General features: G+C 41.0%; 1 protein-coding gene across 1 annotated transcript; it reads left to right on the top strand.

The window, feature by feature from the left end:
- Positions 1-12300: 12300 nt before the first annotated feature.
- Positions 12301-12857, top strand: UCN3 (urocortin 3). Its single transcript, XM_070408748.1, has one exon. It carries the CDS (start codon positions 12301-12303, stop codon positions 12808-12810), a length of 510 nt encoding a protein of 169 aa, XP_070264849.1. The 3' UTR covers positions 12811-12857.
- The last annotated feature ends 3662 nt before the right edge of the window (positions 12858-16519 follow it).

The raw sequence follows: 16519 nt of genomic DNA on the forward strand, positions 1-16519 counted from the left end.
GCTTACTTTACAAAGGGGAAAATGGAATTACCTTCATGATAGAGCCCTGACAAGCCAGCCATCTCTTCAATAACAACATTTGGATGTTTGAAAATAAGCCTAGTGGAGAAGGATCAGCCAATTGGGAATGAACAATGAATTATTGTTTGGGGAAAATCTCATTTTCACTTTTGAGCTGCAGCAGAAAGACTCTAGAGAGCAGTGATATTCTCATTAGCAGCTCAGGATCAGCCCAGATTTCTCTTCATTCTATATGTATGGCGTTAGCAATATTTTCTGCAAACACCAGGACCTGAGTGCCTTCCTGATACTCAAGATGATTGATCCAACCTCCCTTTCTCACAGGGCAACTTGAGGAACCCAGTGAAGCTCAGCGAGCCATCCCACAACATACAGGGTGTGAAATGCGAATGGTAAAGTTATTATCCCCATGACACAGAGTGGAAAAATGTCTCCACTGAGCAGAAACAGACTTTTTAAATGTTTGAAAATGCAGGGGAAGGTTGGAGAGGCAGAATATAAAATAATATGTGCTATGGCTACAAATACATGTAACCCAAGTTTTCCCAGGGTACAAATCCAGGTGCTCATGCCCTGGTCTGAATGACATGGGATTTGACGTGCCACACCACTCCGAAGCCCAAAGAGCTTTTCCTGGGGATGTTTTACATGAACTACTGAGCAGTATTTTTTATTCTTCCACTTCCAGCTCCCAATCAGGACAACACGAATATCCTGCCCAAAGCCACAGACCCTAATGGGACCGAAGTGACATTATTCCCCTCAGCTTTCACGGTGGTGAAGTCAAGCTGGATTCCACAAAGAATCAAAAACCAATAATTTCTAATCTGGAAAGGCTCACTTCCCATTCAATCACTTGATTCTTCAAACTTGTCTACAAAAATATTCTTATAGTAAAGTCATTTAATGTAGAAATAATGGCGTTTTACTCACCTGGGACTCTGGTTAAAATGCAGATTCTGGCTCATTAGCTCTGGTAGGTGAAATTTTGCATCTCTAAGAAGCTCCCAGGCGTGCTGATGCTGCTGGTAATTGGACCACACTTTGAACAGCAGGTTCCTATAGTTCATAGTATGAAGTACATAGTACTAAGTACTATAGTACTAAGCACCTATGTTCCTCATATTTACTAGGTATCCAATACACATGTTTTGGAAGGATGATTTAATTTATTGACTGTTTCTACAATAGTAGAATGAAGAAAAGAAGCTTCATCAAGGTATCTGCCTTTTATCCTACTCAATGTTCCTTTTTTTTCTTAGAGTAGGAAGGCTGGGGCATTATTAGGTGGTAGTAGAACTGTCAAAAGGGTTTACTAGTGTCTTTTGGCCTGTGAAGCAAAACAAGAAGTAGCATCATGAGTTGAGGATCCTATCCATTCACCTCAGTGATCTGACATCACAAAGTGAACCTATTTTTCTACATGCAGCAGCTTCCAACCCTACCTTCATAACCATTACTGGCCAGAGTTGTAGATTTATGTGTTGTTTATTCTCCCTCACTTTCCCTGAACACGTGTGCGCACACACACACACACACATACTCCTTTTAATTTAAATTTCTCTTTCTCCTTCTAATAATGGAAATTAATCATATGATCTTACACTATCAAAAACTAACTATTAGTGGTATTACTGTCTTCTAACCTAGCTCTGGCATAGGAAAAAACACACATTTTTCACCCTTCTTTTATTACTAGAGATAAAATGTAATCTGACTCCCTACACTTGTCTTTTCAAATAAATAACTAATAACCTCTCATTTTTATTTCATTTCAATAATATTATCTTCAACTAGAGGCCCAGTGCATGAATTCGTGCACCAGTGGGGTCCCTCGACCTGGCCTGCAGGATCGGGCTGAAACCAGCTCTCCGACATCCTCTGAGGGGTCCCGAATTATGAGAGGACACTGGCCAGGCCGAGGGACCCCACTGGTGCACCATCAGGGCCAGAGGAACATGGGAGGTTGGCCAGCCAGGGAGGAACTGTGGGAGGGCTCCAGGGCATGTCCAGCCCAGCTCGCTCAATCCTGATTGGCTGGACCCCAGCAGCAAGCTAACCTACCTGCCAGACCATCTGCCCCCTGGTGGTCAGTGCATGTCATAGCGAGTGGTTGACTGACCTTAGTATATCATTAGCATATTATTAGTATGCTTTGATTGGTTAACAGATGACCAGACAACCAGACACTTAGCATATTAGGCTTTTATTATATAGGATTATAGGCTCAATGTCTAAAGGCAAAGTTCTGCTTCCTCCTTGTGGTCAGAAATGCAGCGCATCCAGCTTTGTAAAAAGTAAGACCCTCAAGAATATTCACATCAGGAGGCCTGAACTCTGACCATTATCTGTGTTAAGAAAAATGAAGAGACTAAACTAAATTATGTCGTCTCTTCTAAGCCAAACATTCTATAATTCTAGAATCGTTCACAAAAACAAAAGCATTTAAAATGCCTAAAGAATATCTTTTCAGGTACACATAATTTTATGAACTAAAACATATATATACAAAGTGTTGCTACTTCTATCTTGTTCTAGATTTCACAGATTAAAATATATAGCCTAAAATTTTAGGAATTAAATGACTTGCATTCTGTCCTAAATCAGCCCTAAATTCCCAGCGTAATCTTCAGTAAGAGTTACACAAACACATACACATACACAAACATACACACCAGCACCACCACAACCACCAACTCCAGCACCGACCATTGTTCTGTTTCCATTGACTCAATCCTTTACTTAGCTATGGCATTTATAGACTTGTGGCTTGGAAGGATTTTATGGTGAGTGTTTGGATTTATTTCATTTTATTTATTTTAATAATAAAAGTATTGTTCACAACAAAATTTTGTTCAGAACCTCAGCATACCAAACAAATAAAAGTAGACATTCTGGCTACAGCAAGGCAACCTGAAAATCCACCTCCCCAGTCTCCCCCATTCTCATACCCCCAACTAAGAAACATTCCACTGAGGCCCAAAGTTTCCACATCCTGATTAATAGTCATTTCATCAGTGTTCACTTCCAGTTATAGGATACTTATCACTTTTTTTGGGGGGGGAGGGGTTTGAGGGGGAAGTCTAATGGCTTCAAGATTAAGAAAATTATGTCCCTCAGTAACTTTTATTCATTAAATCTATTTCTATCAACTGCAATAACATTTTCACAAAAATCTACTCCCTCCTCCACACAAAAGCCTTCTGATGTGAGTTAACATTTCTCTCCTCTGTTTCTTCAGATGAAATTTCACCAGTTTATTTAGCTCTTGTGGCATATTTTCAGTTTCTTCATCTTAGCCTCTTCAAATCAAACTCAAGTTTATCAGCATCACTTTAAGTATATAACACACACAAAAAAAACCCCAAACATGTTCTCAATACATACTACCTTCAACAGAATTCTCAAGTGAAATGAGTTTTGCATTTTTCACTATTCTATTATCTAGAGCTTTTCTCTCCTCTCTTAATGTGGACACTGGAATTTAAGCATTTTTAATAGTAAAAACCTTACAAATAAAAGTATCCTGCACCTTTGCAAATATAAATATGTATTTTAATCTTTGTAGTGCATTTCTGGGTCCATCTTTCAGATGGAATACTAAGCTCCTACTGTTTTTCTTTACTAACTACGGAAGTAGGCTTATAATCATTAGACTTGGGTTCCCAATCTGTAGTAAGCGCACAAACATGAGTCCTGCTCTACTGGTGCCTCCACACATTCTCTTTTCAGAGGATAAGACAAGAGTTTTCTCCATAGTATTTCCACTCTATTGTCCATGCAATTGATATTCTTCATATGGGTTACAGTATAATTTCTTTACAACAATAGGAAATTAATTACTTGGCAACCAAATGGGATTTCTAAGGAAATAAGAGCGAGAGTTTACTGAGCACGTGTCTTGCTCACACACAACTATTATTAAAGTATTTTTTCTCTCTCACTCATATCAGCACATTTCAATAAATTCATTCATCTTTCCAAAATGTGTGCTTATTGGCAAAAACTAAAAGTGTTTCCCTTAAGATTAGGAATAAGACAGGGATGTCCGCTTTCACCACTCTTATTCAACACTGTACTGGAAGTCCTAACCACAACAATCAGACAAGAAGAAAAAATAAAAGGCATCCAATTTAGAAAGGAGGAAGTAAAACTATCATTAAACTGTAAAAGGGGTACTATGACATATATTAAAAAAACCCTAAAGAGTCCACCAAAGAACTATTAGTCTAACAAATACATTCAGCAAAAGAACAGCATACAAAATTAATATTCAGAAATCATTGGCATTTTTATACACCAATAATGAACTATCAGAAAGAGAATTTTTTAAAATCCAATTTATTACTGCAAAAACAAAAAATAACGTACCTAGAAATAAATTTAACCAATGATGTAAAATACCTGTACGAGGAAAATTGTAAGATACTGAAGGAAGAAATTAAAGAAGATACAAATAAGTGGAAACATATACCATGAACGTGTAGAGAAAATTAATATCATTAAAATGTCCTTAATACCCAAGGCAATCTACAGATTTAACACAATTTTTATTAAAATACCAATGGCATATCTCACAGATCTAGAACAAATATTCCAAAAAATTTATGTGGAACCACAAAAGACCCCAAATAGCCACAGCAATTTTGAGGGGGGAAAAAGAACAAAGTTGTAGGTATCACACTACCTGATATCAAACTATACTACAAGGCCATTGTAATCAAAGCAACAAGCACAAGAACAGGGATATAGATTAATGGAATAGAATAGGGAGCACAGAAATAAGCCCACACCTTTATGGTCAATTAATATTTGACAAAGGAGGCAAAAACATACAATGAGGCAAAGACAGTCTCTTCAGTAAATGTTGTTGGGAAAATTGGACAGAAACATGCCCCAAAAATGAAACTAGACCACCAATTTTCACCATATACAAGAATAAACTCAAAATGGATTAAAGACTTAAATGTAAGTCACACAACCATAAAAATCCTAGAAGAAAACATAGGCAGTGATGGGCATGCCTCCAGTCTCTAGCACCTGTGAGTATAATGAACTTTGTTGTTCCTGAGCCCCTACTCTGTCTCCCTTTGTGACCACACCTGACTGACCATTTCACAAAAGAATACAAAACACTCACTTCCTACAATTTATCTGTAACTTCCAAGTTGAAACCTGAAACACTTTCTTTTTTAAAAATATGTTTTTATTGGTTTTAGAAAGAAAAGGAGAGGGAGAGAGAGAGAAACATCAATGATGAGAGAGAATCACTGATTGGCTGCCTCCTGCATGCTCCCCACTGGGGATCGACCCCACAACCCAGGCATGTGCCCCTGACTGGAATTGAACATGGGACCCTTCAGTCACAGGCCAATGCTTTATTCACTAAGCCAAACCAGCCAGGGCCTGAAACACTTTCACAGTCATTCAGGGACAGGCACCTTTGCAGAGCTGTGAAAATTTAAATCACTCAACAATATATTCCCATCTAAGTTTGAATAAGGCAATGCTCTGTCTTCTGGTTTTAGCTCAAACTGTAAAATGGGGTCCTTCTTGAAGTTATTTATTGCCATGTTTTCTGCATTTTTGTGGTTTTTGTTGGTAATGTCACTGTTTAAAGTGGCCCAAGCATAGTACTAAAGTACTGCCTACTGTTCCTAAGTTTGAGAAGACTGTGATGTGCCTTATAGATAAAATATGTGTTAGATAAGCTTTGTTTAAGTATGCATTATAGAACTGTCAGCTGTGAGTTCAATGTTAATTAATCAATAATAGATATTATGTAAGGTGTCTTTAGAAAGAACACACATAAAACAAGGTTCTGCATTGATCAGTCTCAGAGCAATATTTTTGCTGATATAATTCCTTGGGCAAGGAAGCGAAGGAAACAATAAACAAATAAACTACATCAAACTAAAAAGTTTTGCACAACAAAAGAAATCATCAACAAAATGAAAAAGGAACTTACTGAATGGGAGAACATATTTGCCAATGAGACATCTGAAAAGGGGTTATAATCCAAAATATATAAACAACTTCTACAACTCAACACCAAGAAGACAACCCAATAAAAAAAAAATGGGCACAGGACCTGAATAGACACTTTTGCAAAGAGGACACACAGATGACCAATAGACATTTGAGAAAATGTTCAACATCCCTAATCTTCAGAAAGATGCAAATTAAAAACACAATGAGATACCACATCATGCCTGTTAGAATAGCTACATTAATAAATCAACAAACAACTATTGGTGAGGATGTGGAGAAAAGGAAATCCTTGTGCACTGTTGGTGGGAATACAGACTGGTACAGCCACTGTGGAAAACATTACGGAGTTTCCTCAAAAAATTAAAAATGGCACACCTTTTGACTTAACAATCCCATTTCTGGGAATGTTTCTGAAGAAGCCTGAAACACTAATTTGAAAGAATATATACACCCCTATGATCATTGCAGCATTATTCACAATAGCCAAGATCTGGATACAGCCTGAGTACCCATCTGTGATGAGTTGGGGGGGGGGGGGGGCGGAGAAGCTGTGGTGCATTTACACAGTGGAATACTACTCAATCATAAAAAAGAAGAAAATTTTATGGATGGACCTGGAGATTATTACGCTAAGTGAAATAATCCAGTAAGAGTAAGACAAATATCATATGATCTCACCTATATGTAGAATCTAATGAACAAAATAAACAGACAAATAAAATGGATACATGGAATAGATTGACAGCTGTCAGAAGGAAAGTGTTGGCCGGCTGGATGAAATAAGGTGAAGAGGTTAAGCAAAATCATATATATAACACATAGACACAGACAACAGTATGTGATAGTCAGAGGAAAAGGGTATGCGGTGGTAGGTAAAGAGGAGAAAATGGGCACAGAATGAGACTTTGCTTTGGGTAATGGGCATACACACAATGCAGTGTGCAGATGATGGTTTGTTGAATTGTACACTTGAAACCTGTATGGTTTTGTTAACCAATGCCATCCCAATAAATTCAATTTTAGAAGAATTAATCAATCCAACAGATTAATACAGAAAAAAAAAAAACAGGAATAAATAGGAAAAAAGAAAAAAACTGGGCAAATAGAAAGCACAATGTAATTCAGCAGAAAATAATGCAAGTACATTAATAATTACTATTAGTATAAATTTGTTAAAGGCCTTGTTAAAATGGAGATTGTTAGAGTAGATTTTTAAAATGTAAATAAATACCACTCCAGAGAATTTTGACACAAAAAAAGACTGGTAAAAATGCACCCGGAAAAATGTTAACCAACAAAACCTGGGATAGCTGTTTTGATATCAGGCAAAGCAAATTTTTAGACCACAAAAAATGTTGTTTTGCATAAAGGGTTTGCAGTAAAATGATAAAAAAAAAGGGGGGGGGGCATTTATATGTAACTAGCACTCCAAATACATAAAGCAAAAATGGACAGATTTAAAAGGAGAAATTTACAAACCCACAACACAGTGGGAGATTAGCACACACTTTTCAACAACTGAGGAGTCAAACTAAAAATCAGTAAAATAAGGGAAGAATTGAAAAATAAGCATGATAATAATATTCTGTGCCCATGTAAAACTTTATCAAGTTCTTACAAATACCATCTTGACATCACCCTGATTAGAAAACAGAGAAGGTACACTAGTCTACCTCTCCTAAAACCAGAAACAGGAGTAAAGAATGTAACAATCCCAATCAAACAAGTTAGCAACAGAGGAGGAAGTGCAAACACTCCTTCCTGACACCAAGGCAAAACCTCTTTCCTATAAACAAAGCATTCTAGAGCTCCATAACTCCTTTTTCCTATTTTTGCTCTTATTGCCTAGTTCAAACATTGAGAAAATAGACTATGTTATTATTATAAGTACTTCAAACACTGTGGATAAATGAGTTTTATAAAAATATAAGCCATTCCAATTCATCTACAAGGCCAATCAGTTTTTCTTCCCATCCTGGTTCTCCACTTCCTCTGTAGATTATTTACACCCCTAAACAACCTTCTGATGCTGAATTCACAGAAGAGACCAATAGCTTACATGGTCAGAGAAAGTGCAAGCTGAGCAGAATGCAATACACAGGCTTCAGCGAGAGTGGGAAGGGAAATCACCATTTACTGGAAACGACACTCTGGTGGTTTTTGTTCACTAATCACCCTCTTTCCAAGACTCTGTCTAATCCTCCATTAGATGGAGCCAGTTCCAAGCTACAAAGCAAATAGACTGCTTCTTATGGTTTTAATCCCATGTACATTTAAGATGGCAGCCTTGCCGAAACCGGTTTGGCTCAGTGGATAGAGCGTCGGCCTGCGGACTGAAGGGTCCCGGGTTCGATTCCGGTCAAGGGCATGTACCTGGGTTGCGGGCACATCCCCAGTGGGAGATGTGCAGGAAGCAGCTGATCGATGTTTCTAACTATCTCTCTCTCTCTCTCTTCCTCTCTGTAAAAAATCAATAAAATATATTTTAAAAAAAAAAAAAAGATGGCAGCCTTAACCACTGCCCAGGCCTGCAAGCATACCAGGGGGGCACCCTGCCTACTCACATGGGGGAGTTCCTGGGAGCATCAGCCAATCCCAAGGCCACCCCAAGATGGTATAGTGGGAACCCATGGGTCTGCCTATCTGGAGAAGGACACCAAGTGGACTCAGAGGACAGCCACCAGACACCGACACCAAGATGTTGTTTAGTCTAATGAACAAAATAGATCCAGAGATAGAAGCATGGAACAGACTGTTGAACCTCAAAGGGAAGGCGTGGGTGGGAAGTGATCAACCAAAGACCTTGTACGCATATATGCAAAACCCATGGACACAGACAATAGGGTGGTGAAGGCCTGGGGGGGCGGGTAGAGTAGGCTAGAAGAGGTCAATGGGGGGAAAGGGGACATATGTAATACTTTCAACAATAAAAATTAAGAAAAGAAAAAACAATGCTGTTTAGTCCTGTGGAGCTTTGGCCTCAGGTGGGGAAGTTTTCTAGGAAGTTGAAAGGAGACAGTGCCCATAAACAAGAAAAGAAGCTAATGTTTATTGTCTCTCTCTCCAAATTTCTGCTTTAGGAATAAAATCCTAACTGGTATTCAGAGTAGATCCCAGGACGAACCAATCTCCCAACACCCACTGCTCACCTATCTCTCACCTTCTTGCCCACCAGTCTCTCTGGTTCTTGGTTCTCTCCACCCAAACCTCCTTTCTGTCTGAACCCTATGTTCTCCTCTCCTGGCACACATCACCTGTCTTGAATCTCCGGGATGCTCCCTTCTGAGCTGTGTTGTTTGCCACACTGAAAGTAGGCTCTGTTTCTATGTCTTTCCAAACTGTGAATGTCCTGTAGGAACAGGGACTACAAGTTACCCATTGAATTCCTGAGGGCCCTGGCAATACCTAGCACTAAGCAGGTCCCCCCCCCCCCCCCCGCCAATATTGAATGAATAGATGAATAAATAGGTAAAATCAAGTGCTTTGCCACCAAAAGCTCTGGGTATACTGTGCCTGCCCCTATGTGCCCTTAGATAGCTCCAATATATTGAGTTTTGTGTGACAACACTGCAAGTCAGAACCCACAAGAATTGTAAGACAACAGGTGAAGCTCAAGCCGCCTTCTTTATTTTCAAAGCAGGTCCTAGCTCTAGATTTCCAAAAGTCAGGTTAGGATGATGGGGATGTAGAAAGCCTGAAATTAGTAAGAACTAAGATCAGTAATAAAACTTTTCAAAGAAACTGCCTCTCAGTTTAACAGTGTTTGTTTCTTTTTATCAATGAAGCAAGCTGCTAGGGCAGGAGGGGAAGGGAGAGGTGGGGAGGGCTGGGAGGAAAGGCAGGTAGGAGGGGTCAAGGATACAGAGTGCCTGCTGTATCCATGACGTGGACAGCTGCTTCTGGTTGTATTTTAAATGAAATCGCATCCTACTGTAGACACCACGTCTGGAATTAGGACCCACCCTGTGATCTGTCACTTCTCCATACACACACGAAGGAGTGGAGCAGTCTCCATAGAGAGGAAACAATACAAGAAAAGGAGCCGGCGACCCCAGCAGAGACAGAAGTTCAGGGGGATGTTCCCAGGGCAGACCTGGTCCTGAAGCTGCACCTGCCTCACTGAGCATCTCCACTCCGGAGTCCATTCTCGGGTAAGATTTTGGATAGAGGCTTTTCTATGAAAAATAAATTTATTTGCCCTAAATTAGGCAGGAGGTGCTGGGGAGTTGGCAAGGGTGAGACATGAAAATTGAAAGATAGTGCTGCATGCCACGGTGTTTTAAATATGAGACCATGGGGAAGTTTCTAAGGGGGGTGGCGAGGGAAGGGTAAAATAATCCTTTTGTTGATACAGACACTCAGGCTTTGCAAAAGGTAATAGATTGAAGGCAGAATGGGTTCATACAAATCTATTTTTCTGAACAGAATTCAGTCATGAACATGAAAAATGGCCCTTGGTAATAGTTTACCAATGGGGATAGGAGATAGAAACTACAGAATATCCCCTACTGCCTACAGGGGCAGTAGGATGCTTGCAATTATTGTTTATCATGTGCCAGCATCTTTAACCTCTGTCACCTTTCATTCTCTCAATACACCTGTGAGCAGGTAATGTCTCCTTTTTAGGATGTGGACTAAGAGATCCACCCAAAATAATTAAGAAAGTGAGGAAAGTTTTGAACCCAGGTCCTTTGCCTTCAAAACCTGGAGTCCTTTCCCTCTTGCTACACTAGGGACTTTGGAGGAAGGGGACAAATATCTCCAAGGACCAGGTGCTACCTGTGAAAGGGAAAAACCATAAAGATGGATGTTTGCTGTCTCCATTTGATGCCCAAATTTTCTGAGAAATCCTGTTTGCAGTTTTCTCCTCAAGCATAGCAAACAGACACACACACACACACACACACACCACTTCCAATAATAGATTAAATAATATGGCAGCAATACAAATTCTGCCAATGACCAGCTATCTGTAACATGTCAACTTTCCTCTGGCTGTTCCCCCCTCTTTGGAGGAAGAGGCTTTCATTTAGAAACCTTCACTGCCCACTTTGAGAGTGCACTGCTTAGAGGTGTCTGTGTGTGTGTGTGTGTGCGCGCGCGTGTGTGTCTGTCTGTGGTCACACAACACTAACACGAGTCTACAAGAAGAAAACAGCTTACTGCTATACTCACTACTATTCCTTTTAAAATGATTAAAGTTTCCCTAGGTTCTGCAGGCACTGTTTTCTAAAATGTTTTTAAATTTTTCATTTTTAAAAAATATATTTTTATTGATTTCGGAGGAAGGGAGAGGAAGAGAACGATAGAAATGTCAATGATAGAGAATCATTGATTGGCTGCCTCCTGCACATCCCCGACTGGGGATCGAGCCCACAATCCAGATATGTGCCCAACCAGGAATTGAACTGTGACCTCCTGGTTCATAGGTTGACACTCAACCACCAAGCCACAATAGCTGGGCTAAATTCTTCATTTTTTTAAATTCAACTTCTTAACAGTGTTTGCAGACAAACTGGGTAAAATAGGGAATAACTCTGTCATCCTTCCCAACCCTTCCCCACTAGAAAATGGATCTAGCAGGGGCCACAGCTATATAATTGAGCTCATTCCCTTCCAGTACCCCAAAGTCTTTCCCTTCCGGTACCCTCTCCCTCAGAGATGCTCTGAATTTCAGGCAGGCCCAGGTTCCTAGGACTGGACTCTGTCACAGATTTCAAAATTAAGTGTGTACCTTTAAATCACCCAGAGAAGGTACTGCTGTAACTACCTTAAAGAATGGTTGAGTTTCAGATATACAAACAAGAAAAATATAGATGTAGAGTTTTACCCCTCTACTTTAAATCTAAGTAGATGGGGCTTGCTTATTTTCATAGCAGGTAGCAGAGAAATATAAATGTTTGTGGTGTTTCACTAGAGATGATGGCCAAAGCACCCAAAGAATGGAAGAGGAGAAACTTGCTTAGGAATTAGATGTCAGTAGGGAAGCAAATGAGAATGATGACTTTTCTGTGTGGAGAGTTTGTTTTCCTTTACCCTGCAAACCCTAGATAGAGGAGAAAGAGAGAGAGAGAGAGAGAGAGAGAGAGAGAGAGAGAGAGAGAGAGAATATGACATCTGCAACTCAGTCCCCTGAGAATTATTTACATTTCTAATAAATGTCCAGGTGCTGCTGTGGGTGGAGAGAACCATTTTAGTAAGCAGAGCGTGGACAAAACCCCATGTCCTTCTGAGCCTTGAGCCCCTCTCACCCCCTTCCCATTTCCCTCATTTCTACCACAGGGAAAGATGCGTGTGCCAGCCCACTTCCTGCTGCTGCTGCTGCTGCTGCTGCTCCAAGGGGCCCCCAGGATGAGTCTGTCCCATAAGTTCTCCAAAGCCGAGTCCATCTTCTGCTGTATCAACACGGCCCTGTCTGAGGCCAAGAAGAACCAGCTGGAGGATATACCCCTGCTGAGCAAGAGAGGATTCCCTTACCTACCCAGCCAGGACCCATCCTCAGATGAGGACAAAGAAAAGGATGAGGAGGGAGAAGACAAGAAGAAAAGGGCCTTCTCTGCTCCCAGGGGCAGTGGTGGAGCTGGGAGCTCTCAGTACAAGTATTTATCCCAAGCACAGCTCAAAGGGAAGGTGTACCAGAACAAGGCCAAGAGTGACCGGCGCACCAAGTTCACTCTATCCCTTGATGTCCCCACTAACGTCATGAATGTCCTCTTAAACATTGCCAAGGCCAAGAACTTGAGAGCCAAGGCAGCTGCCAATGCCCATCTGATGGCACAGATTGGACGAAAGAAGTAGAATTGAGGACAGCAAGGCAGCCCATTAAGGACAAGGATGGAGATCAGGTGGAGGGTAAGAGTTTGCCCACCCAACTGGTTTTTATTTTGTAGGCAGTCCAGTTTTACAGGCTGCCTCACTGCTCAACCCCTCTGATCCTTTCCTAGCTCCAGCCCAGCTTTCTCTGTACAATACACAGGCATGCAGAATTGTCCCAACTTCACAGATACGAAGCTATTAAGGCCTCTCCCTATGTTCTGTGTCTCTTTTTCTCTTTCCCCACACTTCTCCCCGAAGATCCCAGGCCTGAGAAGAGGGCACCTAGGGCTCCTCTCTTCACACAGCAACCCCAGCCAAGGCTGGAAGATTAAGAGACACACTGATTACCATCCTGCCACTAGATCCCTACCCTACCCTCTTGCTTCCATTAAATCAAGTGACTTCTTGAACCTTTGGCTTGTGTCTGTTCCTCTGAACTCAGAAAGGGAAGGCAAATGAGGGAGGATATAGATAAGTCAATTCCCCATCTCTCCCAGATGGGAATGGTTCTTGGGTGTCATAGGTAGAGTAAAGAAGAGCTTGGGAAAGATCAAACTGACAGGATTATGTCAGCTATCATTCAACCTAGAGCCATCTCCATGGCTTGATCCCACCCCAAGGGCATAGCCAGCAGGGATCTGCTGCCAGGATGATACCTGGGCTTTACAGGAGAGGGAGCTTTCAGTATCCCCAATGGGGCATCCCACATCCTCATGGCCTGCTAGTGCATAGGGCCGGGAAGCCTTTCATATGTGCTCACAGAACCCACAGTAACTGCCCAGCATGGTGCTAAGCACCTGGGAGATGCTGATGTTTGAGGCAAGGCCGCTGCTCTCCACGAGTCAACATCTAAGCAAATAGATAAAACCAAAATGGAAATAAAAGCAAATACCACCAGGGAATATGTAAGTGATGAATTGCAAAGTGATAGCAATTAGTGTGAAGAATATATGAGGAATTCAGAGATGAGGGGTTTAATATGAGTAAAAGTCCACTAACAACAGACATCAGAAAGAACTCTGATAGCCTCCACCAGCAAAGCCTAAGAGCCAGTTTCCCAGAGAAGGACTGTGGTTCCACTCACTTCTGCATGATGATAAGTCATAAATATGTAAAATGAATTTCTACATAGTGAAGTAAACAACCCATACACACACACACACCAGCAGTTGACACTACCACTAGCAACAGCAGCAAAATAAAAACACAAATGAATGACAAATTTAGAAAAATGTTTGGCACTCATATAAGAAACAAATGGCTTATTGATCAAATTTATAAAGAGCTACTAAAAATTGAGAAGAAAAGAACCCAAAAGAGAAATAAGCAAGGATCTGAATAGGGCACTTGAGAAAATTTGTCAGACAATTAGTTTTTAAAAGAAAAGAAAATATATCAAATTTATAAAGGAAATATGAAATATACTAGAGGCCTGGTGCATGAAAATTCATGCACTGGAGCGGGGGGAGGTCCCTCTGCTAGGCCTGCCCCCTCTCAAAGTCCAGGAGCCCTCAGGGGTGGGAGGGGACCTGGCGATCAGGGGAAGGTGACACCCCCTCACACCTCTGCTGCAGCCACTACCAGCAGCGCAAGACTCGGCCAACCCTGGTTACCTGAGCCTTGGGCGGCCCTGGGCAGTTGGGGGGCTGAGGAGACTGGGGGTCTCCAGAAGCAGGCATGTGGAGAACCCGGGCCTGCTTGGGGGCAGGCCTGGCCTTGCTGCATGCCTGCAACCCCAGCAGGGCCAAGGGGACTGGGTGCTGCCATCTTTGAGGGTAGGGCAGTCAATTAGCATATTCTCTCCTTATTGGCTGTGGGTGCCGCTATCTTTGAGGGCAGGGCAGTCAATTAGCATATTCCTTCCTTATTGGCTGTGGGCTCTGCCATCTTTGAGGGTAAGGCAGTCAGTTAGCATATTCCCTCCTTATTGGCTGTGGGCGCTGCCATCTTTGCAATGGTGTGAGGGTCAATTAACATATTCCCTCTTTATTAGACAGGATAAGAATGTGTATCTGAGAATGCAAAGGGGACCAAAAAGGCATATCTATTTCCTTTAAAAGTGATTATTTAAGTTTTCTAGACTTAGAAATAATGACATTCACAAGCTGAACTTAAAATTTTACAAAATAATTTGTTGCTTTATCTTAATTTTAGTTGATTATTAAATTTTAAGACAGTAGAAAAACCTGTCATCCTCCCCACCCCTAATGGTATTTTCTGTGTATGAGAATGCACACACATGCATGCACACACATACAAATGCCGTTCAGAACATCAATACTCATTTGAGCAACTGAGCAGTTATTTTAAGCATTTCACCAGTGCCCTCCAGTGTCTGAAGGGGGAAACAATACATATACATTTAAAAAAAATTTTTTAAGTACTTAGTAAGAGCCTAATAAAAGTTCAAAGCAGAATATGCACATGGAAAAAAGTTTCATCACTGAGTACTTACTACAATACACCGTGTGGCATACTTTCATAGGTTTACAGCTATTCATATGGAAAATAATACCATAATTAATAAATAATAATAAAATAAACTGTTTTGTGTACCCATAACTGTACACCTAATTTTGCCCCACCATGTATAGTGAGATTTCTTAATGTATCCCAACCATCCCTGAATCCTGAGGTAGAAGTAAGTGAATACTACAGATCAATCTTGTAGCTGGAAGGGGCACAAGGAAGAAGAGTCCCAAGCAGCTACATGGAACAGGTGACATCTGAACTGGATTTGTAATAGAAATTACATTCAATTGTCACAGAGGAAGTAAGAGAGACAGCAAGGAGAAGGAGCCAAGGAGAGAGAAAAGAGAATCTGTGCTGAGAAGTGGTGAGAATCTAGTGTGAATGTATGACAGCAAAGTAGAGGTTGGGATTGTAAACTTTAGCTGAAACTAGTGGTGACAGGCTCTGCACTGCCTAAGACAATGGGGAATTATCAAAGCTTTGTATAGGGAGCAGAATAATCTAAGCTGTGCAGCAGAACAGTCACACAGTAATGAGTAGGATAGATCAAGAAGACAAAGTGAGAGGCAGAAAGCATTTATTTTTTTTAACACATTTTTATTGATTTCAGAGATTTGGGGAGAAGGAGAGAGAGATAGAAACATCAAGGATGAGAGGGTATCATTGATATGACTCACACACATACCACACTGGGGATCAAGCCCGCAACCTGGGCATGTGCCCTGACTGGGAATCAAACCGTGACTACTGGTTCAATAAGTCGATGTTCAACCACTGGGCCATGTCAGCTGTGCTGGGGACAAAGAGAGGAGTTGATGACCTGAGCTAGGATGGCATTAACAAGAAGAAAAGACAAGGGATTCTGAAAACATTATAGAAGCAGAATTGATAGGACTTAATTCTAGTATGTAGGGAGCAGGAGGGAGCAGTCAAAAATGACTGCTTAAACTCTGCTTAAGTGAGGAGATGATAACATAAATAAACAAGACAGAACACCAAAGAAAGAGCAGATTTCTTTGGAGGAAATTTAGGTTTTTCTTGAAAGAAGTTAAAGTTAAGCATAGGCATAATATCTGGGAGGATATGCCCAGCATATCTGGTGAAAATTCTAGTATCAAACTCAAGAGAGTCCCTATCCTGTTTGGCTCAGTGGATAGAGCTTTGGCCTGCAGACTTAAGGGTCCTGGGTGTGATTCTGGTCAAGGGCATGTGCCTCGGT

Source organism: Myotis yumanensis, unplaced genomic scaffold (genome assembly GCF_028538775.1).
Source record: "Myotis yumanensis isolate MYYU_CA2020_CCGP unplaced genomic scaffold, mMyoYum1.0.hap1 SCAF_1, whole genome shotgun sequence".
In the NCBI taxonomy this organism is placed as follows: Eukaryota; Metazoa; Chordata; class Mammalia; order Chiroptera; family Vespertilionidae; genus Myotis; species Myotis yumanensis.

Excerpts from the sequence above, each read along its gene's own strand:
- UCN3 (XM_070408748.1), top strand. The coding sequence starts at position 12,301 with ATGCGTGTGCCAGCCCACTTCCTGCTGCTGCTGCTGCTGCTGCTGCTC.